This window comes from Uloborus diversus, chromosome 4, assembly GCF_026930045.1.
Source record: "Uloborus diversus isolate 005 chromosome 4, Udiv.v.3.1, whole genome shotgun sequence".
Classification (NCBI taxonomy): domain Eukaryota; kingdom Metazoa; phylum Arthropoda; class Arachnida; order Araneae; family Uloboridae; genus Uloborus; species Uloborus diversus.
The window spans coordinates 16,545,121-16,571,192 of NC_072734.1; the positions used below are offsets into that span (position 1 = coordinate 16,545,121).

Genomic DNA, 26,072 nt, shown 5'->3' on the forward strand with positions numbered 1-26,072 from the left:
AAAAAATTGACATTTGTGCAACCAAAACTCAAGGAGATAAACCAGTTTAAAGTTTTAAGGGACCATGCAGAAGATGAGTTTGGAACTTATCGCTCTTTCAGAAGAATGACAGGTCGTCAAAGTAAGAAAAAGAAGGAATTTACATTTTTCATTGCTATTCAAAAAAAAATCCAAATGTTATGCCGTGATACGCAAAAACACACTATAAAACCTCGAATAATTTGAAAAATCACTCTATGCACACATAATTTTAACACTTTAAAACTTGAATATTATAGCCTAAATTTACTGCCCAATTTCAAAACCAGAGGCTATTATTTGAGTGTTGACTGAAATTTCTCTATTAGATCATGTATGCGGAACAATGCCTTGATACTTTATGTGGTAAAAATATTTTCTATAACTTTGTGAAGTAATGTTAATAAAAATGAACAGAAAGTTAATTGTACTGCACTTTATTTAGGCTCAATTCATGATTTTCAAGAAAGTAGGTTTTGAGGGATATCCTGGACCACAGGATGCTACTTTGAAGGTTGAAATCTTTGTTCCCACAAATCAAGTTGGACGCATTATTGGCAAGGGAGGGCAAACCGTAAGTTGTTTTAATAAATATTCTTGTTTAGTTGCCTGACAATTCTTACAGGTTTTTTTGATTGAAGACTGATTTTTCTTTTCGGAAATTTTTAAATCTGCTTTTCCGGGGAAGATAATAACTATGACACATCCATTCTGAAACTAAAACACCAAAATTATTTGTATTCCTTGCATTTCAAAGTCAAATCAGTATTAAACTTCTGTAAAAAGGTCTATTAAGCAGATCAAAAGATATGAAGCTTTAAAATGACAGTAACAGTAAGTACACAGGAGTGCATTCAAGGGAGGCTTGAATGGTTCACTTGTCTAGCCCTTTCAGACGTGGTGTCCAGATACTCAGGGTTGCCCTACTTCCTGGATTTTAAGGGTGCTCTTCACTGAGAGTCTGAAAGATTCGGATCTAATGTTAACCTACGGAGAAAGTTGGAGCTTGTTTTACAAATTCCTGTGAAGTTTTCGGATCCGGTTTTTTTTCTGAGTATTTTTCAAGACCATGTCTGTTTCTTTTAGTTTTTACTTTTTTGATGTGTCCATTCTCCGATTTTTTAAAATTCGAGAAAAAATGAATTTCTTCGAAAACGAGGTACTGTTGGACATTTCGCTCTGTAAAACATCTGCAACTCGTGCTATCGAAATTTTAAGAATGCCCTGACACGCAAAATATTTCCAGCTCTCTTTTGAGATCTTGTTTGAAATAATGCGACCATTTTTTAAACAAATATCATGTTCTAACTATTGAAAAAAATTTCAAAATACGTTCACTTTTTGCATTCGCCCCGCCCTTTATTAGAAACCTCCCCTTTTTGAGGGGTAAGCACAGACTTAAGGGGTAAGTGCTAATGGGGTGTAAGATTTATTACCCTCTCATTAGTTCCCCTCAATGACCTCCGCTGGACGTCCTTTCTTCTTTCCTCTTTTCCTATAAGGCTTTCGTGAAGAATCAAGTGCTTTTGAAAGTGAATCCATGTAGATGCGTGCTATTAGCTGTTAAATTCGCAACATCTGCTTTTTTTCAAATTTGTGGTTTGAAAAGAAATAGATTTGAAAGGAATATTTCTGAGTCAAATTGTTTATTTACAATATAATGAACATTGTTACAATGCTGTCGAATGCGAAAAGTTGACATTTTTCCCTTCCAGTAGAAAAATATTTTTATATATAGATTAAATCGTATTCCAGATACTGGGTATTTTGCATCGTTTTACATGTGTTTTATGTTACTACAAATGGTACACACATAAAGTGCTTTCCACAGCTCAACAAACATTTTTGAAAATTATTTGTGTCTTTAAGAGCCAGACTCGTCAAATTTCTTTAGAAGGTTTGGGAGGTGGAAAATTCAATTGCGGAAAACATTCCGTACACCAACATACTCATTAAACACATAGAAAATCATGAAAAATATATTAGCAATTTAATATAATTCAGTTAATGTAAAAAACACACCGTGGTAGAATTACTAAGCATTGTATGTATTAGTTTTAATGACGTTTTCAGCCTTATGTTGCCGACAAAGCTAACTAAAATGTGAACAATATAGAATGGGGGTTACAAGTTTTCACTGTTTTCTATTTTCATTCTCAGAAGCTAGATCAGCATTTTAATACAATGTAGAAAAAATTAATTACAGGCATAAAGGTTTTCAGGTCACATAAGCACCCCCCCCCTTAAAAAAACATCATTAAAGATCGTCTTAAATTTCGTTTTTATGGCTTTAATTTCAAAAAATTTCGGGAAGGGAGTTTGTGAAAAGTCCTTCTTTGACCATAAAAAAAAAAAAAAGTCGTCTAAAATTGCATTTTTGGATTTCAAAAACCTGCATGTCCCCAACGTTATTAAAGATGGCCTACAATCATGTTTATAACACTTTAAAAATTTTGCCTCCCCCCCCCCCAACATCACACTAAGACTGCGTTTTTAGACTATTTCGAAAAATTTCGGGGAAAGCTTCCGAACTCCCCGTTTCCTAACAGAATTGAAGAACCTGAAATTGTGTTTTTGGCGTTTCAAGTTCAAAAATTTGCTGGTGGAAGATCACAGGACCTCTTACTTACTTCCAAATACTACCAGAGATCGTCTAAAAGTGCATTTTGAAAATTTTTATTTTCGAGAAAATTAAAAGGCATAGCCCTCAAACAGAGTGCTTGGGAAAATAGGGAGTATTTCTGAGTAAATAGTATGCTTACGATAAAGATCATGTTAATTAAATATAGAAATGGTTCCCTCTCCTAAACAAGAAGCTAAATCCTTTCTCTCGCTGTATTTACATATTACTAGGAGTCAATAGAATGGAAAATGTGGGATCTCAAAAAAGATTTTTGTTCTATACGAATGAAAATTACTTGATAATCATTGGATTAGAACATTCATTTTATTCTGTGACTGAAGACAGGATACGATAATTTTTCGGCACAGAAGTGCGTAACACAGAACTTAAAAGAAAAAGTTTGTCTTGTTTGTTTTTTTTTTAATTGTGAACCCTTACTTGTACCTATAATTGCTTTCCTAAATGTAAGCTGTTCATTTTCATTTTTGTTTCAACTTTATGTATTTCCTGCAAATCTGTTTCTTGCCCTTTTTTTATTTTTTATTATTGATTCATTAAATGCAAGATGCATGAAAACGAGGCAGAGCGATAAAAACTTTAAAATCTGGCAGAGCGAGGCGTTGAGATTTTTTTTCATCTAAGTATTTCGAGATTTTTTTTTTTTTTTTTTCAGGCAGATATACATGTAGGTAATATTTTCGTGCCTCCTGAGAAAAAGTACAACCCTTAATATTTATTATGACAACTAACGAGGATCAGACACTCACAAGACTTATTAGAAAATTTTAATAAAAGCTCAATGTGTTGAAGTAGAAGCACTATATACACTATATGACCAAAAGCATTGGGACACTTTCAAAAATTCACATGTTTAGGGATTTCTCGAGAAATAATAGTCCAATTGCTCTATAATTTGTTTCGCATAAAATGTATACTCTAGTTGTCATTTTCCAATAAAAATTAAGTCTGCTATTCATTTAGGGGACCGACAACAAATTGAGTAAAAAAGTTTTTTGATAATTTTTCATTGCAAATTGCTGGGAATAAGCTATAATTTTCAGAAATGAGTTAAAAATCTATCAAAAACTTATTTTTATATTTTTGTGAAAGTATCTCTTATACCCATGGAAATATAAGCATTTCTTTCAAAAATGCAAAATTTTTTTGAAGGTTTTCGCCTTATATTACGCAGAGTATTTCGTCAAACGTTACTAAACTTTTAAAATATTTGACAGCATTTTAGAGAAACATAATAATAAAATTTGAAGTTAAAATATTGAAAATTTGTTGAAATATGAACAGTTAAAGCTATTAATTTTTCACTGCGCAGACACGAAAGATAGCAATTTATAACGTTCATAATTCAAAGCTCAGATACATCCTACAATCCATGAAAAAAATTCCACCGCAATTTCTTTAAATTTTAAAAAGTTATCAGCAATCTAATGAGCCGAATTTCTATAATTCTAGGATAGGCGACGAATGGTAAGGAATTGTTAGCAAACTGGCAACACTTTCCTGCCATCGCTATAGAGTGATTCATGATAAGAACAGATTATTTGTTGCTGGTCCCCTAAATGAATAGCAGACTTAATTGTTATTGGATTTGACGTCTGGAGTATACTTTTCATGAGAAAAAAATTACAGAGCAGAGAGCAATTGGTCTTTTATTTTTTGAGAAATCCGTAAAATTGTGAATTTTTGAAAGTGTCCCAATACTTTTGGTCATATAGTGCATGTAATACCTCATGTATTTTGCCGAATTTAGTAACTGGGAATCTGAGACTCTAAAAGTGCTAGGTTTAGTTTTATTGCAAAATTTCAACGCAAGATAGTTTACAAACATTGAGAGTGGGGGAAAAAGTGATTTTTGCCTTTGAGCTTGGAGCAGGGTGAGCACCCTTGCATACAAAGATCAGAGAAAAATCTTTAATTTTTCAAATTCAGGAAATCCTTATCCGTAGCCGTCCGCGACTTTGCCGTTGTTATGCTCAATTTGAAAGAACTTTCACCATAACAACCCCTTGAGAAATGCTATCGTAGCCTTCTCATCTGCATATAGTACTTAGATAAATAAATAAATATTTTTTCAAAAAGAAAAGGATTCAAAGATAAAGATTAGGGGAATTTTCTGGTCACCAGTGGTGAGAAAAGGTATTTATAGTAGCCACATTTTTTTCTAGTCGCCACTACATTTGTAAAACAGGTAACTAACCAACAAAGTAGTATTTAATTTAGCACTAAAATATAAATATTATCAGTTCAAATAAAGGTTAATGTAACTAATTAGTGGCATTAATGTTTATTGTACAATCAAGTATTAACTATGCAAAGAGGATCTAGTTTCATTTTTAAGAATGTTTTCTGCTAACTCGGATGGGGTTGGGGAGAGTGGCAAACAGGCAGAGGAAGTGAAAGAATTTCGCCAACCGATAACTAGTTAGTCCCCACTTTTATTCGGCACTCGATTTTTCAAATTTATTAAGTAGGATCATCCATTTTTAAAGAATATTTTTTGGTTAGAATTTGGAGTTCATTTCGTTAAAATTCAGTGTGGTCATGCAGGCTATCTTTTTTTTCCTTCCTTTTTTGATATTATCAATTTTCAATAACGAACATTTTTCTAAAAATAAAACGAATTTATAAATTTATTGCAAATATTCATTCATTCGTTAATTTTTCCTAGATGAGATCAGGAACCGTATTAATGGGGGAAAAAATCTTCGTTTCAAAAATTAATTTTAGTGCGAATGCAAATAAATTAATATCACAAGCGGGATTGCAAAATGCCGCGCCTTTTACACTGAGTTATTTTTCTTTTACCTATGTAGTCAAGACTCAAGAGGGAAAGAACTAGAATTTCCTTGGAAGGGTCTGTAAAAAGCTGCGGTTTCATTTCGCCGTCAGCTATTACCTCCTTCGACTACTCTGCACAGCAGGGGAGCGTCCGGTCTGTCCCCCTGCAAAATGTGACAGGTCACATGATCCACACTTTCATCGGCCACCGCTCGTTCTATTGGTTGTTGAAGTGTCAATCACTTCACTGATGTACACTGCTTTCGTTTAAAGAAAAGGCCCATTTTCAAGCGAGATGGTTTTTCTTTCCCACTGAAGAGCAGCCTTAAGGGACAGTCCCGTATTTTGAAAAATTGTCCCGTGTCCCGGGGAACTTCCATACGGGATGGTTAAAGTCTCGTATTCTAGCTAATAACTATATTTTACAAAACGAGACATCATTTTAAATGAAAAAAAAAGTAAAAGAAATGTGAAATAAAGAGCAATAAGAAAATCACGTGACAGCAAATGCAAAAATTATTTTAATTTTAATTTTTTTTTTTTTTTTGGCAGCAGACCATGAGGAGCCGAATGATTGCTTCCTCTTTGCTCATTGACTAATGTTGGAAATATATCTCTGCGCATGCGTCGTCAATCACAATGAAAACGATTTTTATACTTTGATCGGCGACATTTTGTAAAGTTTAATGCTCTGTAGCAATTGAATTTTTCAGATTTATCAGGAAGAGACGTTCTACACAGGAAAGCACGCCTTAAAATTACCCAGTAATTGACCGCAACCTCAAAAATATCCCCCCGCCCCCTTTTTTTCACTTCTAGAAGCCTGTCCCATATTTACTGTTCTTAAATCTGGCAACCCTGAGTATACTGGACATGAACTTTAAACAGCTTAACCTTTTTTTTTAGTTTGAGTTTCTCTCAGTATTATGTAGCTTAAAGTTCTTAAGACTGTAGGCGGTGTGTGTTTTTTTTTTTTTTTTTTGATGATATTAAACTTAACAACCATTAAATATTCAGTTTTTTAAGTACTTAAAATCAAAACTGTTACCTCTGACAAACTTTTAGCAGGCTCTAGATTATCTGAGGCCTTTCACACTTTCAAAAAGAAAAAATTAGACTGTGATTAACTAAATATCGATAAATGCATTCATTTCAACTCAACAAGAGTAAAATCTATGTTTAGACATTCGTTTTTCATTCTTCCACTGATATCCAACCTTCAAGATTGCCGAAATCTGTCTAGTCAACCTGATTTTTAATGTACCCTACTTTCTACTTTAGATTTATATTACTTAATGGTTTTTAGATCCACAGCATTTACTGAATTATAGATTTACATTATTTATGCGTGTAAATGAGTGATTGGACAAGGCTTGAAAATATTCTCTTCCCTTCGGGTTTTTTGGTGTAATTTAGTTTTGTGTTGCAGGTTATCTGGTTGCACCATTTGCTCGCGTATGTGTGTAATCCGTTTTCAATTCTGAGCGATCCTCTTAAGACTTTTGCATGCATTATTTACATAAACTAATTTTTAGCTATAGTTTAAATGTACATCCATGTTATTGATATTTTAAAGCTATTTCATACTTCTGGCATCATTTTTACCAAGTTTGCAGATTATCCGTGAATTTGCTTATCTGCAGTTACAGTGCCACCCTGTTCCAGTGATAATTGGGAGTGTAATGTGGTTTCAATTTTTTCAGTGTACTGTTTAAAAATGTTAATTTTTCATCCTTTTCTTTCCTGTTGGGGGTCATCATAAAATGCAATTGTATATTTTGGCCTTTTCTGAAGGTTAACTTTCATCTCTATTTAACAAACTAAAACTACTCTGCTGCCGTTCAAACATTGCAATTAGACAGCTCAATATTTGAATAATACAATGGACTTTATTCTAATTCCATCACTTGCATGCAGGAAGTCGACCAGTATGCATTTTTACTAGAAAAATAAACTATGTTTGAAGATTCATCCAGCAAAATTAGATTTTAATTACAACTTGTGCTTATGCAAATAATATTTTTGTCATATGCATTGACAAAGCTTTTTTTATTATTATTTCTAAAACTTCATATTGCTTGTATAGTTTCAAAACTTTTCACAGGAACATTATTTTTACCATAGCTTGCTGTTTGCATTGTACTTTTTTTCCCAACTATCATGTACCAAACCATTGTCCTTCTAATAAGACACAAATTTTTGATTAGTGTTGGTTTAATTTCAAATTTTAATTTGTCTTTAAGGTTAATGATTTAGATCTCACATTATCTGTAATTTAGAACCTTTTGCAAAATAACTTGTTTGTCGCTAATTATTTTCAAGCATCCACTTTTTTATTACTTTTGAAAATTTATTCAATAGTCATACTTAAATGCAATTTATTTGCATTACTATTAGTACTACAGTTGAGGAATCATTGTGAAGGGTACGCAGATCCTATTCATAGCATTATGACCCTGCCAGGTTAGGTTTACCCGAACTATAGATAATTTACTTCAAGGTTGTTGAAACCTGCTGCATAATTTTAAACTACAGATGTTACACAGTTGAGCCTCCATATATCAAACTTCCACATACCAAAATTATCCATATATCGAAATCCCAGCAAATTTCTATGTCTATTACATAGAAAAAAAAATTCTATATATCGAAAAAATCTCTGTTTATCAAAATTTTTGTTTCGTGACATTCCTAGGTTTTTTCCACTTTAGACTGTTTGTCTCATAAAATGCAGTTAGAGGAGAAAATTATTTTTACAAAAGGCTGCTACAAAACTCACAAGGAATCTGGGATTAAGGGTTGTGTAGATATGTCATTCTGGAGTTCTTAGTTTTTTTTTTTTTTTTTTTTTTTTTTTTCAAATCTTAGTTGCAAATACAGTAAAATCTGTTTCAAGTTATCCCTTTTGTCTGTTGATTATCATTCCTAATCTTTTTAGTTTCAGTGAAAATCATTCAAGGTAAGTAAATTGATATTTTACTTTTTTTTTTCTTTATTACATTGTCAAAACGAAAATCCCCTAATGTTGTGGATCAAGTTGAATTGCCAAAGAATGAAGATATATGAAGGCGCAGAAATGCCATTTCTGGTAAATTTAATATTTCCACAAGCAGAGGGCCTGCTGTTATGAGAAATCGGAAAGCCATAATAAAAGTACTGAAACTTACAGAAAACTTTCACTCAAACATGAAACGGCATTACAGTTGGTTTTTTATAGAAACAATGCAGTGCTCAATAAATGTTTCACATTTAATTTTTTAATTAAAACTTGAAATTAATCTGATGCTTGTATGAGTTAGAAATTGGGTTTCATACACGAAAATTAACTTTAAATTTAATGTTTTAGTAGGTTTTTATGATAAAATAAGATTGCTTCTATGTTTCGAATTTTTTCCCGGCAAATTGCTACTTCGATATATGGAGGTCCGACTATTTATGATCATCAAAACAACTTTATTTTCCCATAAAACTAAATTAAACATGTGGTTAAGCTTTTTTTTTTTTGGTCTTTCTAATGAATGAGGTTTTGTTTCAGGTGCGAGAACTTCAGCGTATGACTCATGCCCTCATAAAATTTCCCGAAGATGGACAGTGTCCAGAAACGGAAGAAACTGCCGTCCACATCATTGGTGATTTTTATCGCACACAAGTGAGTATTTTAAGCATTGTAGAAGTTTAGATGCTTCCAAGGTGCTTCATTTTATAGGGTAAAAACTCGGTGGTGCAACAGCCCATGGGGAGCCCTAGGCCTATGTACCCATCTCAGTTTTTATGATAGAGAGCTCTGGGGTGCAAAGGCAGATGTCGCAGTTACAAGTTAAGTCGATTGCAGAACCCCCTGTGTTGAACTCCAAGCATGCTTGGTACTATATGGACCCACTGAAGGAATGAAAGACTGAGTAGGCCGCGACAGATGTGGGAATCGAACCCACATCTGAGGTATGAAAGCATGAAGCACTACCACTAAACCATTATTCCGTAGTAGCCCAGCGGATCCCAAACTTTTTAGGCCACGTAACCCTTAGTGCTTTGCTTTTAATTCATGGAACCCCATCGTTGTTTATGACTTAAAGACAAAAACTAACGATCTGGGAGTCAAATGATAATGATGAAAAATCATTCGAATGCTTTCTTATACATAGAAGAAACTATTGATGAGAAACTTCATATTTTAACAGATGAACGCGTTTTAAAGTGTGCTGAATGCAGAACATGTTCTGACCATTTTTGAAACTACACTTTTATTGAGGCTGAAACAGGGCAAAAACTCAAATGCCTCTTGGAACACATCATTGCAATAACTTTAAATATTCATAACGTTTTTGTACATAAAAAAGAAAATTAGCTGCTAGTTTCTGAAATGCAACTCAAAAAGAGCTAGGTATTCTAAGGGCATTTTAAACCTTTTTAAATACTTCATTATATATCCTAAAACTCTCTGAATATTTGTATATAAACTGTAATTATTATCAATAAATTTATTTTAAACTAGTTTTTACAAATGTAAAACATCTTATGTAATTAAAAACTGAGCGTATGTATCTATGTATGTCCAAGCTTCTCCCGAACAACAGTAAACTGACCATCAAACCAGGTATCGATGAATTCATAATCTTCCCATCTTCATGTTTGGCTATTTAACATAATCCTCCGATAATAATTAGCAGAGGTATCAATTAAAAACTATCAATTAGGACACTTAAATTTCGACATAAAATCCCTATTTGTCGAAGGCTTTCCTCAATTTTAAATTTTTCAGTGCTTCATCTCAACTTTCCGAAACAATGCTTTTATTAAAATGTGTAGCGGTGGAAGAAAATCATTCAGACGCAAGATGTTGTCATTTTTTCTTCTCTAATATGAAGAAGTAAAATTCTTGATTTTGTTTTAAAGGCTTTTCCTGTAGTCGGGGGATTTAAAATGTTTTCTTTTTTGGTTATTTTTCTGCAAACTGCCGCAAAACTTTACTGATTTTTTCTTTTGCTTTTGTTCAAGCCTGAAGGTTGAACAGGCGTCACTTGACATAACTTTTATTTTCGAGGTAGACCGTGCAAAGCCGGGCGAAGCAGCTAGTTATGTTGGAAAATATGCAAATTTCTTTTCTGAGGCTCAAAATGATCTACCGTAATTCTAGGTATACAAAGATTGGTGTAATTTCTAGTGGTTAACACCGCAAAAGAGGGTAACGGCACCAGTAACAGGCAGTCGTAAGTTTGGATTTAAATAATAAGAATTTTATGCGGGTGAAACTCATGTTGTTGCAACCCATGAATACAGTGCAACCATCTGGTGTTATCCGATTGAATTTTATGAGCGAGTTGGTATTTACAAGGCAGTGGTGGAAGGTTGTGAACAGCCACCACAAGATCTGCCTGTGTTTCATGCTCAATTTTGAATTAAATAAAGTTTTAGATCTAAAAATAAAGAACTTTTGCACATTTTGAAGAGAGAAGAGGAATTTTGTCCATTACAAATCCTTTCCTCATCCTATCTGTTACTGGGTATCATCAGATTTTCGTTGTCTTTTAACGGGGGGTTCGGACCTTTTTTTTAAATTGAGCAAATAAAAATAGTTAACTAATTCAGAGGATCCAGAAGCAGCCAAACGGTAGATAAGATGTGCATGAGAGAAAAATTGTTTCAAAGTCTAAATACATTGAAAGGGCTCAGAAAAGTGAGTTAACCTGAGAGCGATGTCTTAAGCATGTCTGTTACTGGTGCCGTTAATACCCTAGTTGCAGAACGTTTTCTTCATAGAGATGGTTTCTTGCGTAGCTTCACTTTAAGAAAGGAAAATATTCTACGTTGTTTCCTCTAAAGCAGAGAATGCAAAATATCAGCTTTCCTTTTGTTGTGTTACTTTGCCTCCTCACACAACAAAAGAGGTAACTTTCTCCTTGAATAAAACTAAACACTCAGTTCATTTTACCAAAAAGATAGGCAAGAGATAGGCTGATAATATCAACCGATGTCATGCAAAACATTGAAAACTGCTAGAGATGTTATTGTCTTTCGCTTCAGCAGAAAAACCTTCAGTTCATCTGTAAGATCATACAGTCTTTCAAAAGTGTTTGCTTTGGATATCCAGCCCATTTCATACTGAAAAGTAGTGATTTGTGATGATTACTCATATTTTCATAAATCTTGCTCAATAGTGGTGACTGGAGGCAACGAGACGAAAAAATTAACCACTTCTGAAGCTTCATCATGAACTTTCTTTAAATCGGATGGTGTTTTTTTTTTATTATTCTGGCAAAACGATACAATGAAGCCTGCTAGTTCTATTTAGTGCAGTATTTTTTATCCTTGAAAGTTTTTTTTTTTTCTGAAATTACAGTGGGAAACAAATTTATCCAACTCGTGGCAAAACCCTTCTCATCGTTCGGCAGAACCCAAGTGAATAATAGCCCAACTACATTCATTCTTGCAAATATTCAAGAATTCTGGAGATTACAATTAAAAAGACATTTTCAATTTTTATGCCTGTAGCTGAATGAATGTTGATAGTTTATCGTTGTGTGCATGTTCTAATTAATTTGAAAAACATTATCAGAGAGCTTTTGGCATCTGTCATATACAGAACCTGCCAAAAGTTGTAAAATCTAGGAAGCAGTAAAAACTTTTAGAAAAAAATTTCGAAGAGGGTTTAAAAACTTTCATGCAGAGCTTTGTGCTATTTGTGCTAATGTTCAAGTCGTTGGGTTATGTATTATGAAAGCGTTTTATGCAATTAATATACATTGAAGGGCATTTGAGTTTTGGGCAATATTTTTTGGAATTTTTAAATATAAATGACTTAATAATTAATATAATTAATAATATTAAATATAACTCTTTGGGGGATTGAAACCTAAGACCCCCCCCCCTCCTGTATATGGCCCTGCCTTTAGGTGCCATTCAACGATATATTATTTTCCAGAATTTCTAGTTTTTCAAAAAAATCTGGTGTGAAATGGCTGGTCCGTACATTATTTGACAGTGTGCCGTTTTCAAAAAATCTGAACTGAATATAAATTGATCTGAAATAAAAACTGAAACAGGAAAATTCTTACCTTGAAATATTTGGAAGAGAAATTTCTGCCACCTAATGAATGAAATTTGTTTCCTCTAATAAATATATATATATATATATATATATATATATATATATATATATATATATATATATATATATATATATATATATATGCCTTCAATGATGTGAAACATATATTTGTAGAATAATGATGCTGTATATTTTGTTCTTTTATTCAATAGGGATTTTAAAATTACTCTTAACATTAATTAATATCAATGTATTCTTTTTGTCACTAACAGTATTTTAGACATAATTCATTAATTTGAAATCATTTCCACATAATACTGAAATCTTTAGTATGCGTAAGATGTGGGTATATGTTTCCAATAAGTTAGACTTCTGGTTTAAGAAGTTTTCTCACTAGAGTATTTTTCTATTAGTTCCATAAGAATTTCTTAAGCAGGTTCCACTGTACATAAATGTACATATTTATGCTATGTACTATATTTTTTAGCACATTTTTTATTTTCATTTCATCTTGATTAATGAGTGACAATTTTAGAATGTAATCAAACATTACTGAATTTAGTAAAATCTTAGAGCAAGAAACAAATAGAAAATAAAACCTTATACTTTCTCCCAAATAAGATTTTTATTTTTAACAATTATAGAAAAAAGCTATATTAAGTAATCAATCATAAATTGCTTTTGTGAAAAATTATTTCTATTGTCAATAAAGTCTGTATCGGGAATATGAGTATTTTAGAAAAATACCAAAGGAATTATGTCGTTTTTCTTCTTCTAAAAACAAGGTTTGTTAATCTCTTTTATATAATGGTATGCATGTATTTTGTCTTCAAAATTTAAAAAAAAAAAAAAACTGAACAAAATACTTACAAGACGGGACAATTGAGGCGCAAGTTGTCTTCCTTGCAGGCCACTTCACAAAATCCTTTATCATTAAAGTGGCCACTACAAAAAATTTTGTTAAAGTTTTCTCAAAATTTCAGTTGTAAAAATAGTCTTTTCATTACTTTTAAGCTCAATCAAAACTCCAGCTTCCAAGTCATTTCCAGTGGTCCTTTAGGCTAAAAGGATTTTGGATCAGATTTGTGATTGCTAAACATGGTTTGTACAATATGACAAGTAGTTTTACACAAAAAGATATGTTCACAAAATGCAGACCTAAAAAAAAAAAACTAGATCAAACTCTACACAATCTGTTTTTGTAGTGAAATCCATTTATCAAAGTTTGCCTGTCACAATATTGGCCGCTGTGATAAATCATGAGTGTTTACTTTTATTACATTTTTTAGAACAGTAGTGCCCAACCTAGAGGCCATGTGTGACCCGCAAAACTGAGCCGTGTAGCCTGTTTTATTAAATGTTACAAATCAAAAAGAACTATATTAATGAATGGCAGTGTTACAAATTTGGAACCAAATACTCAAAATTTGTTTCTGAAAAAAAAAAAAAAAAAAAAAAAAAAAAAAAAAAACAGATGCATTTAATAAAAGCATAGTAATGATAACAACAATTATGCTTTTAACTTTCTTTCCTTTTCCATTTTTTCCCATGTTATTTCGAAAAATTTTAAATATTTTGAGACTTTATGTGAAAGAAATCTCCCGAGAATCATCTTATGGGATGGGGCCCTCGGGTAGAAAAAGATTAGGCACCACTGCATTAGAATGGTTATTTCTGTATGCAGGTGAAAAATACCTCTGAGTGAAATTTAATATACAACTGGTACGAAAATAATTTTGTTCTTTATTTGCAGGCTGCCCAAAGACAGATTCGTGCCCTCGTTTACAAAAGCAATGCTTACCAGCAGAGGAGGCGCATGTCCCAACAATCTCTACCAAACATCCAGAATTGATTTTTCTCTCGTCTCCGACAGGAAAATATGACTGCCGTATATTCAAGACTCTTCTCTTTTTTTTTTTCTCTCTATCTTCGTCTGGGAAACGGTTGCCACACTCTGTCATGCAATTCGGCCGGACACTTCCTCGACTAGAAGAGTCTGGCATGAGGATTCGGAAAGTATGCGGCAGTGGCATTTTCTGGGATTGGAAGATAATGAACTTAAAATTTGAACAAAGCTCTTAAAAAATTTGAAATCATCAAATAAAAATGCCAATGTTTAGTTAGAGAGTACAAATTGCTGGATCATGGCCATTGGTCCCCTCTTTTTTCTTTTTGTAAAGGAAACTATATTTATGAAAAGTTTATTTTTGATACTTGTTGGGGAAACGTTTTTTGTTTAACTTTGTAATGTTTTTTTTTCCCTCTGAAGGTGAAGGACTTGTCCTGAAGAAAAATTAGTTTCTCCACCAAGAATAAAATCTGCTGATTAAGTGTAAAATTAGGCTGATTTTGATTAACTTGTTTGATTTTGCATGAGTTAATGTTAAAAAAATTTTTTTAGAAGCAGAATGTAGGTTAAAAGTTGTACCTCCACAAAATCCTTTCTAGTCCTTGCTACTCGAATATTTTGGTGCTAAATTTTTACTAAAAGTGTGAAGATCTCTTGACTTTTTTTTTCCCCCTCGACATTACGAAGCGATTCTAGTAGCAATGTAATGAGGCGCTTTGCATATGATTTCTACCTCTATTTTTCTCCAAGGGAAACGCCAGTTGCAAATTGGATCATTTGGAACAGTCCAGATGCTTTCGGGACAATGGTAAGCTCAATGAGGCTAAATAATTAAGTCAGAGAAGTTCTATGTGCAATGTATTGATTTTTGTTACTTTTTTGGGATTTATCTACCAGATAATTAATGCAATGAACCATTGTTTTCATTAAAAAGTATAACATTTGTTTTAATTGTTAAAATTTTGTTTCTTACTTTTAAGTCCTTTTTACAAAAATGGTTTTTATCTCCATATGTGTTTAAGGAAGTACAAATAAACTGCATTTGCAAACCAATCAAATATTTTTGTCAAAACTGCCATGTACTATAAAAAAATAAACTTTTTTCATTTCATATTTGTTTGTGTTTTTGTGCTCTTTATTTTGCCATCGAAATACATTTTTACTAAAATCTCAAACATTAAATTAAATAACCTATAAGGTTACCTGGCAAAATATTTTGCGATTGAAAGGGGGAAAATATTTCTACCTTTTAGGAACTATAGCATTGTCTAGATCTAATAAAATGAATACTGATGGGTGAACCGGTTCAACAGTTTAATTTGCTAGGATAAGGTTGGGTTAAACCAGTTTTACCTCTTTATATAATTGGTAGCATTAAATTGCACATTTGGCAACTTGTCTGGTTCTCCTTGTTCAAAAATCGCTTTCTTTTCAAAAAAATAAATAAATAAATAAATAATAATGTTCCAAATTATCCTATGTTTATTAGAATGAGTCGCCTTTGTTTTTCCATCAGGAATAAGAATCGGAAAACATTTAAAGCACACTGAAAAAACCATTTGTAGTTAACAAAATTTAAATGGTTAGTAATAGCGAACAATGTAAAAGTTCTTCACTAATGATGTACCAACTTACAAAACCCACAATGGGCGAAGTAATACAATTGCAATTGTGAGCCCCATGTGTCAGTTTTTTTATTATAAAAAAGTTTTGAAGCAGAGTGATTCGGAACAAAGTTTAAAAAAAAAGTCGAAAAATAACTATCTGAATGAATGAAATTTGGAGGAAATGCAGTTTTTTTTTTCACTAACCATATTTGAGAAAACAGGACAGTAGTGGACTCTTCTTGATTTTGCCACGCCCCCACAAAATGTAATTCAATTGCATCCGAGTTCGTTTCAACTACTTGTAAAAGGTTCATTATTAAATTTATCAGAATTTATCTTTATGTAGAAAGTTTTAAAATGAAGACTTTAGTCAGGCAATAGAACATAGAAATAGGGGAAATCGAATACTCTAAAACAGTAGTGCTCAACATAAACATCGCCAGGTGAAATATCTGGTTTGGAAAAATGAATTTACTCTAAAAAGTGCCTTTAATGATCGAATATGCTGTCCAGTTACATGAGTGATTAGATGCACTATTGACATCATAGGGCAATGTTTTTTTGAAGTAAATTTATTATTTTAAACTTCTTCAAATTTTATCCCATTCATTACTATTCTGCCCTATTTGTTATATATTTATTAGACATTTATACATCAGTGTATTGCATTCATTATATTTTTATTTTACTTGAATTAATGTGATGAAGACAAATAGGAATAATATTACTTTTTCAGCGGTATGCACTGATATTTTTTCAATTACAAGTAAGTGCTCCAATGAGGTAATGACACTTGTGTAAAAGTTCTAAAGCTTATTTCCGGAAAAATTGGCAAGTTTGACATTAGATAGTACTATTCTCTTCGTGTAACAAAGTCATGAAAATTTTTATGAAGTCATGAAAAAGTCATGGGGTTTTTTTTATCCGAATTGAGTATGAACCCTGTATATATTTTGTCTGTAGATAGTCAATATCCATTAATAGTTATCAAATTCATCTCAATACTGTCACGTTGTCTGGAGATTCGTTAGGTTTGTTTGTCATCTTTCTTGATTCTGAAATTTTATAAAATTATGCAAGTTGATAATGTTGTAAATCATCCTAACGTAGTTACTGAGAATTTTGTGTTAACGTCTGCAAAAACTCGAACTGCAGGATTTGTGGTTCGTGACTTGCACTACTGTGATTCAGAGAGGGGAAAAAAGGCATTTTTTTTAAAATGAAAATCGAAGACATGTTTTAGTTTAATAACCTGTCTAGTTTAATCTTTTAATAACATGAATATTACGATTATTAAACTAGTGTTTGATATTCATTTCTTGTTAGCTGAGAAATTTTTATTAAGGAAATTTAAATAGAATTTTTGAAATGGAAATTTTAAGATTGGTGGCATACAAGATCTACATTGGGTGTGGGCGACTAAATTTTGCAAGACTCATTTTATTACAAAAAAGACCTTTGAAACAACTATTTGTCTTAGTGGTATAAGAAAGCCATATAAAATCATTCAACCAATCAATTATGGATATGAACTTGGGATATCATTTTTTTTTAATTGTTCATGAATAAAATTTTACAAATCCATCTGAGGGGTAAAAAAAACCTAGCGTGTCATGAAACAATGATAGGAATAATATGTTATAAGAATACTATGTTGATCCAAAAAAAAATAGGAAGGGAAAGAATAATATGGAACATACAATTTTGACAAAAATTGATTTTATATTTCATGGATTAATTATTTTTGGATACGTTCCGATAATTTCAGGCCTTTGGGCATTTTATAACATAAATGAAAGCTTGGTTGTGAGGCCGTGGGCTGCAGCCCACGCCTTGTTAAGCCACTGTTCACGATACCTAACAAATCACATTTTCATCCTTAAAAATTGCAAAGCTAATTACATAAAAAGATAGAAATTGCACAACATTCCACTCAAATATCGGTCTAAATTTCCATTTTGCTCACCCACGAATGAATGTTGAGCTCTTTTTTCGGCCCCACGTGCATATGTGCCTGAGAACGTATGGAAGCCCAAAATATCCTTTTGGAGGTTCAATTTCGGAAAACTGCCCATCCCCTGATATTACCAAAGATAAGACTACACTCGCGTTTTTAAGGCTTCAATTTCTAAAAATTTCTGGGAGCGAGGCATTGAATCTCTTCTCCTTCTAGCTTCAACAAAGATGAAAGATGTTGTAAAACTGCGTTTTTTAGAACTAGTTTTGAAAAGTTTCTGGGAAAAGCCCTCGAACCTACCCCACTCTCCCTAACATAACCGAAGGCAATCTACAGTTGCTTTTTTGAACAGTTGCTCGAAAATTTCCATGGGAGACCACCTAAACCTCTCCTCCCCCTAACATTGGCAAAGATAGTCAAATAAAACTGCGTTTTTAGAACTACCATTTCAAACATTTTCTGGGAGAGAAACCCACCGGATCCCCCCTTCCCCTTTCTGTGTGAATATTACACTTACGACAAATGTCTTATTGCTTAGATCTAGCAGTGCCTCCCTTCTAAACCAGAAGTTGAATAAACTCTCTCTGTGTTTATTCATATGGTTGGAAAAAAGGTGTTGCCAAAAACTCCAGTGTCTCCTACGTTTCTTACTCAAGGGCCACATAGTCCAGCGAAAGCCATTATTCTTTTTGAGCAATCACGATTGCTTATTGCTTTCATTTGACCGTCCTTGATGGCCAGTTCCTTTTTCAGAATGGACCAGGGGCCTCTGCAGCACCTCCGTCCACCGGAGGACGGAGCTGTTACTCTGGTCCTAGCCTCCACTAGCAGCACTGTACCACCGGAATCCCCTCCTCCTAGGTGGCGGCGTCCATGTCCTGCATACACACACTCCTACATACACACACGTCTACACACAAACAAGTCTTTACACATATACACACACGTAACCGCCCAGGAGAAGGGGCAGGACATGAGCCGTTTCTAGAAACAATAGCCTCCAATGAGTAGGGTCCTGTCGCAACTCGTGATTGCGAAAAACATAATTCGAATTCAAAGTGTCAGAATTCAAATTAGATATATATACACATATATAGGGATGCCTCAGTTGCCAAATCGATTAACTCTCCTTTTTCTCCCCCCCCCCCACTTTTGCGGGGAAGAAAACGAAAAAAACGTTGGTTGTCTAGACGTCTGATTCTTTAAATATATATATACCCACACAACTCTCACACAAACAATCAAAGGTTTCTTAGAATTTTCGCATTTGATTTTCAAAATTTTGTTTTACCTTGGTGAACAGTTCTCATCTGTTTATCTTTACGTATTTCTTTCAATATACAGTACATAGTTCCATTTTACCTAGCCTAATAACAGAGTCGCTCTGTAGCAAATAGTATTTCCAAGAACTGCTCATTTAATTTTCGCTGCCGAAAACACCCCCACATAAGAAGATTCAAGGAAATAAAAAAAAAAAAATCGTGTCATTAAAACTCACTGGAAAGTGTAAGTTAAAGAAAAAAATCACAGTACAATAGCTCTTCGACGCAGCAGATTGGATTGGATAAAATAAAGGCAAGTTTGGGAGGGGGGGAGCTTCTGCATCATCTTGAAGAAATCAAGCTCAAGGTTTCTCGAAGGAATAAGAAAACTTAAAACAGAAAACGTTGCAAAGCAGTAGTGAACATTTCTTGGAAAATTGTTGTGTCATAAACCGTAATGCACTGGAGGTAATGTAAAGAGACCACCCACAGGACCGCAAAAATTATTTTTGAGAGAGGTGGCGCGTCTGTAAGACTAAACAAATTCTTTATTTTCAGATCACATCTAATAACAGGAAATGAATTTTCTGTAAATATGCTGATTTCAACGAGTTTTTCTTTTTTTTTTTTTTTTTTTGAAATAAATAGGGGTTAGTTTACTTTGTTTTTCTTACAAAGATGCAAAGTCTAGTTTAGCGCGAGAAAATAATATGAACCCCTTTGGATGAAAAACAGTGTTTCGTGACTGGAAATATGTGGTTCTTTCATTGAGTGTAAATTAACAGAATCAACGGTTAAAAGTTGAAGAGCAAAAATTATTCTTGAGAACTTTTGAAAGCTGATCTTTTTGAGAAATGTCACTGTAGTCAGGTGTCCCCCCCCCCCAGGCCGACGAGAGGTCATAGCCTAGTCGGAAACTAGGGGCCTGGGGGGGGGGGTGATGCTGACGCAAAAAAACGAAAGAAAGAAGGGGAAAAAAGAAAGGGCGAAAGAAAAATGGGGGGAAAAACTCCCAATAAGCGGAAATGTAAAGGTAAAGTAAAATTTACTCTAATGGTATTTACTGTTGTGGCACATATAGAGTTAATTATTGTTTAGTGAGCAGTTTTGATTTTTTTCTTCTTTTTTTTACTTTTGATCAAAAAACGTTTTTGTTTTCCTCAGTTTGTTACTGACCCCCGAAACGCATGGGTGATACAATTTTTATTGGAAATTAACAGCTGGAGGATACCTTTTATGTGACAAAAGTTACAAAGCAATTGGTCTTTTGTTTCTTGAGCAATCCTTAAAAATGTGAATTTTTGAAAGCGTCCCTATACTTTTGGTCATATAGTGTATTTAATTTGCGTTTGGAAGGTAAAAAACGTATTAGTATGAGCTGATTTTTTTTTTTTTTTTGAGCAATCACGATTGCTTATTGCTTTCATTTGACTGTTTTGATGTCCTATCATTTTATTTCTCACCGCCACCTTCCGCACCGTCACCGTCGACCGGGTCCTCCAGATGCTGCTCTTATAGCGAAAGCCGTCTCCAGGTTGCATCCATGTCCTACACACACGCGCATACATACACAACTACACACACACAAACACACATACACAAACACATACACACAACTACCCACACATTCATATCTGCACACAGACTCAAACACATATGCCTACACACACATACACATACCCCCCCCCACACACACATTCATACACACAACTACCCACACACTTATGCCAGCACACAGACACAAACACACATACCCTTATACACAAACACACACGCCTACATACACACACTCGTGATTGCGAAAAACATAATTTGAATTCAAGATGTCAAAATTCAATTTTTTTTTTTTTTTTAACAAAGAATGAATAGTGTAAAATATAATAAACGAATCGCACTATGTATGGCATGTTTTATTTTTAATTAGTATCGCATCATACACAAAACAGATGTCGCAAAAACATTGTCTTTTTAGTAAATATTTCTTTACACAAAATGGTTTAATAAAATAACAGTGAACTTCATTTTTTTTTCGCTTGACTTAGGCGTATTCAGAACAGAACTATATTTTAATGAAAAAAATATTTAATAAACAACGAGAAAAACTAAACATTACTCAAAATCAGTTTTTTAATTATTGCCAAAAACGATTAAAAATATTAGTAATTATCAAGTTAATTTTGGTAACAAAAGTTAGCAAATTATATTTAAGGTTGAATCTTTTTTTTTTTTTTTTTTTTGAGCAATCGCGATTTTGCTTATTGTTCTCATTTGACCGTTTTTGGTGTCCGTGCCTTTTTCAACTTGAACCAGAAGCCTCTGCAGCACCACCGCGCACCGTCCTCTGCTGGCGGCGCCGCGCGGCTGCTCCGGTTTTGAGCTATCCGCTTCTCCTGGTCGGAGGCGTCCATGTCCTACACACATACACACATACGACTTCACACACATACACTCACACACGCCTACGTGCATACACACACAACTATGCACACGTAACCGGGCAGGAGGAGAGGCAGGCTTTAGGGGGGGGGACAGGAGCCGTTTCTAGAAACAACTCCAATGAGTAGGGTCCTGTCTCAGTTCGTGATTGCGAAAAACATAATTTGAATTCAAAATTTTAGAATTCAAATTAATTTTCTTTTTTTGTAATTTATTTTTTAAACTTTTAACAACAGATAAGTAACTTTTGTCGAAAAAAACGTGACTTGAATCATAGAAATATTCAAGAACCTACATTATTTAAAACGTTTAAAATGCCCCAAATCCACAAATATATGCTTTCTGAAGTTTAGCCTTGAAATTAGTTTATTAAATGTATTAACAAAACTAACTTTATAACTACTATCATTTTTCATTGTTTTTGGAAACAATTAAAAAGCAACTACGTCACTTCCGTCACACAAAAGGGTTGGTGATCAGAAATTCCAGTCCTCGCATAAAAAGTTTCACTTCAAAACAGAGAAGAAAATTAATTTTGCGCAAAGCTAATAAAAAAGCATTATTTAATTCACGTTAAAAATTTGTTGATAGAAGGGTCAATTTTAAGATAAAGTATCAGTGCTTACTTATTAGTTAATATTTAGACACATTCCTGTCCAAAAAAAGAAAAAACTGAACGAGTCTATTTCTAAAATGTTCCGTCTTCAGAGTTGCGTTCGTCATAGTTTCGTTCGTCACCACAAGTCACATTTTTAATGAATAATCGTTTCTGTTACATTTTAAGCAAAAAAGAGTATTATTCTACATGAAAAATCAAGTTTAGAAATGAAAACAACGCAATACATTGTTTTTAAACTTTAGAGATGTTCAGAGCTGAATTTCATGTAAATATTCAAGGTTGCAAAATGTTGCGTTCGTCACAATACATTAGACCCTCGAGGGTTACGTTCCCCGGAAATTGAGACCTAATAGTAGTATTAAAATAGGGGTTTGGTTCCATAGATTTAAAAAAAAAAAATTTCATTCTAGTGATGACTAATTGTATAATAAGTTTAATGTGCACTTATATCGATTTTTATGAATAACATGCATAAAGAAAACTTAAATTAATTTCGTGCTCTGTTTAGAAAGAGGAGCTGGCAATGATAGTCTTTTGGCAGTCATTAAGAATTTTTCTCTGTAATTCTTTGCAGAGCATTAACGCATCCATGACCACTTGCGTGTTTGCCATGATAGAATCTTCCTTCACTAACAAATCAGAGAAATCATTTCTATTGTCTAGGAATGGTTCAAAATTTTTAACGTGAACGTTTTTGATTGTGTGTCACCGATGTCGGTATCCTCGTTGCTTTTAGCCTCCTTTATCACTCCTAAAAGCACTTCTTCCAGTGAATTCTGAACTGTGTGAGTTTAATAACTTTACTTCTGGAAAGAGCTTTGGAACTAATCGCATAAAATATCTCTAGTGGCTCAAGCTCGATAATTAGCAGGCCAAAATGCAGTTTAATACGTACTAGTGGTATCCGTACGGCTGTGCACGTAATAGAAAAATTAAAAGGCCTTTGGGTTCACCTGTATATTTACAAATAAAGTAGGGTGAATTTTCTCGCAAATTGGATTGTACCCATGTTATGGTTCCACGTTATGATAATTTCGTATCTCGCCAATTGGCTTGTGCCCATGTTACGGTCCCACGTTATGATAATTTCGTAATTTACTCGTCCATTTTATGAGAGTTTTGTTCTTAAAATTAGAATAGAGAAAGAACCACATCGAAGTTTCGAAAAAAACTTCGAGGTGCACACCCCCATGTTACAAACTAACTTTATGCCAAATTTCATGAAAATGGGTCTAACGGTCTAGGCGCTATGCGCGTCACAGAAATCCAGACATCCAGACAGAAAGACTTTCAGCTTTATTATTAGTAAAGATAATCTGCAATCTTTAGGAGTTTGGATTTTGAAAGAGGGGAAAATTTTATCTGTTTGCATTGCCGCAACCGCGTAAAACCGAAACGCATCCGCGTAAAGTAAAATAAAGGCGTCAAATCTTAAACCGCGTTTAATAGAAACCACGTAAAATAAACCCGCGTAAAACGAGGGTCTACAATATAGTAATTTAGTTTCAAAAACCAATTTATGTGATTTATCCTGTGTTTTCTTGCATGAAGTATTACACAGAAGTTTTATTGTTTCACAAAATTCCGCAAAGCTACAAGTAAATGATTATTAAACGTTTAAAACTCTTGTTATGCAACGAAACAGAGTCTCTGAACGTTACGTTCGTCACTACGGAGTGGCCCGATAAAAGAATTGTTTGAATAAAGGCATTCCCCTTAAAATTCTTTATCATGATGGACATCTGTTTCTAAATATCCGTGTTAGAATAAGGATTACAATTTTCAAATACCATCAACAGTCCCTCTAAAAATATCTGGATAAAGAAAATAGTTCTAAATCCACCTTTTCAGAATGAGAAAAAAATTTCAAATAACATTAACATTCTCTCTTTTCACCCATCAGAATTGGAACAACATCTTCAAAAAAATCCCCTTTGAATAAGTTCTCTAATTCTCTAAAAGTTCCCTTTAAAATCACTACGTCATCCCTCGAAATTCATATCGGGGTGATAAGTTTTTTATTTTATTCAACTAACTATTTACTAAATATGGAATTAACTGTTATGCTTTGATAGTATATTAAAGCATGTATTATTCCCCAACAGTGTTATTTTTTGAAGGCTTTGTTTAGCTGAAAAAAATGAAAAACTTAGCGTTATGCACGGAACATTTTTTCGAGAATCGCCCTCCAATATTCTTAAACAAAATTAACAGCAAATCTAAAAGTCCCGATTAGATTAAAGTGAATAGCAAAAGTCTCCATTTATACTGTACTTTGATTATCTTCCGTTAACAGTACAAAAAAAAAAAAAAAAAAAAAAAAAAAAAAAAAAAAAAAAAAAAAAAAACTAGTGTCTCGCGGGGGGGAAAAAAACCAAAAGGGGAAAAAAAATTTAAATCTCCCGATTTCAGGGAAACCCCAAAAGCAAGGAAAGAATTTTATTTTTTCGCACTCCAGAAAGCAGAATATTTTCTCAATGATTTTATTCACGCTACTTAAAACTGGGTTGACGAAAAATATCCAATTTAAAATATAATTTCCCTCACTTAAAAATGCTTATAACTTTTCTCCTGGTAATTTTAGTTCCTTGGTGGTTTCAAATCCAGAGAAAGAAAATCTCTTAACAATGTCCTTTTCGCATTTCTAATATTAGTAAGGATTAATCTTTTTCTTGCTCAAAGAATACTTAAAGATTTAAAAATTATTAAAATATTTCTCACGCCGATTAATCGGTAAAATTTGGTCGATCATGTATAGCAGGCAAAGCGGCCGATAAATCAGCGCATCCCTAATGTATACGTACATTTTCATTTATATAGCTGCAAGTAATGAGTTTAATTCTTTTCTCTTTTTTTCGTTGTATTGGTTTTTTCCTCCGGCGATATCATCTTACAAATTATATTTAGTAAATTATTATTAGCCCATTAGCCAGGGCTAAACCAGCTCAGTCACTTTCCTATGTCGGGCTGATGAGTGCTAATAAGCACGAAACTGATGTCCTCGGCTGGAAATGACTGAGCTGGCGGTGTATTTCATGTATCTTACAAATTGCCTCCAAATTCGCTTTTTCCTCCTCTTTCTTTATCTTTTTTTTTAACAACACATAAGTAACTTTTATCGAAAAAAACTTGGAAAACTAATTTTCTGAAGTCTCACGTCCACTCCACTGCCCATCGCATCTGTAAATACAGCCGCAATCGCAAAAACAAGGAGCTAATTGAACACGATTCAAACTTTCCTACTTCCCCAACAGCGTGCAGAAAGAAACAGCTATCCTTCTCAACCTGAACCGCTGACCAATCACAGCGCGGACAGGAAGGGTGAGGAAGGGGGAGACCGACAGAACAAGCGGCTTCCTCTCCTTCCACCCATGCGTCAACCCGATGGCGAAGTGTTTGCAGAAAATTCAACTTCATTTTTTGGCGGATACCTGCGAAATTTGTAAAACGCTCTTTTGTTGCTGTGTTGTTGGACGTCCGCGGCTATTTAACTCCCCGGATTTCCCGCCAAAGCGACTGCGAAATACTTTCGGAACGTCATTTTGTGGAACGCTTCCACCTGCAGTGAATCCTACAGGTGCATCGAACTTGTTTCATCTCTGTTGACGGCGTGGAAAAAGGGCACAGAATGTGTGTTTGTGTGGATCGCAACTCGTCTAGCGTAAAGTGTCATCTATTTGTGTTTACAAGATCTTCCGAATTTCGAGGAAGATTCGTTCAAGTGAAAGTCACATTCTTCCGTTCCATTGTTTACAATTGTTGGAGGTACTGTTTCTGAATTTTAGAAATAATAGAAAATGTTTTGAAAGTTATACAATGAGTTACTGCTAGACGGAATTTTAAAATTTTGTTGGATCGTT

The 26,072-nt window shown here is 33.6% G+C and overlaps 1 protein-coding gene across 2 annotated transcripts in view; it reads left to right on the forward strand.

Annotated features, from left to right (window-relative positions):
• The window catches only part of LOC129219891 (insulin-like growth factor 2 mRNA-binding protein 1), a 91,376-nt gene extending 75,934 nt beyond the window's left edge, over positions 1-15,442 (forward strand). For both annotated transcript variants that reach the window (XM_054854205.1, XM_054854206.1), the window contains 3 exons: positions 464-592; positions 8,973-9,086; positions 14,236-15,442. In XM_054854205.1, coding sequence (XP_054710180.1) covers positions 464-592; positions 8,973-9,086; positions 14,236-14,334 — 342 coding nt within the window. In that variant the 3' untranslated portion in view covers positions 14,335-15,442. The remainder of the gene's footprint in view (positions 1-463; positions 593-8,972; positions 9,087-14,235) is intronic.
• Positions 15,443-26,072: the final 10,630 nt, after the last annotated feature.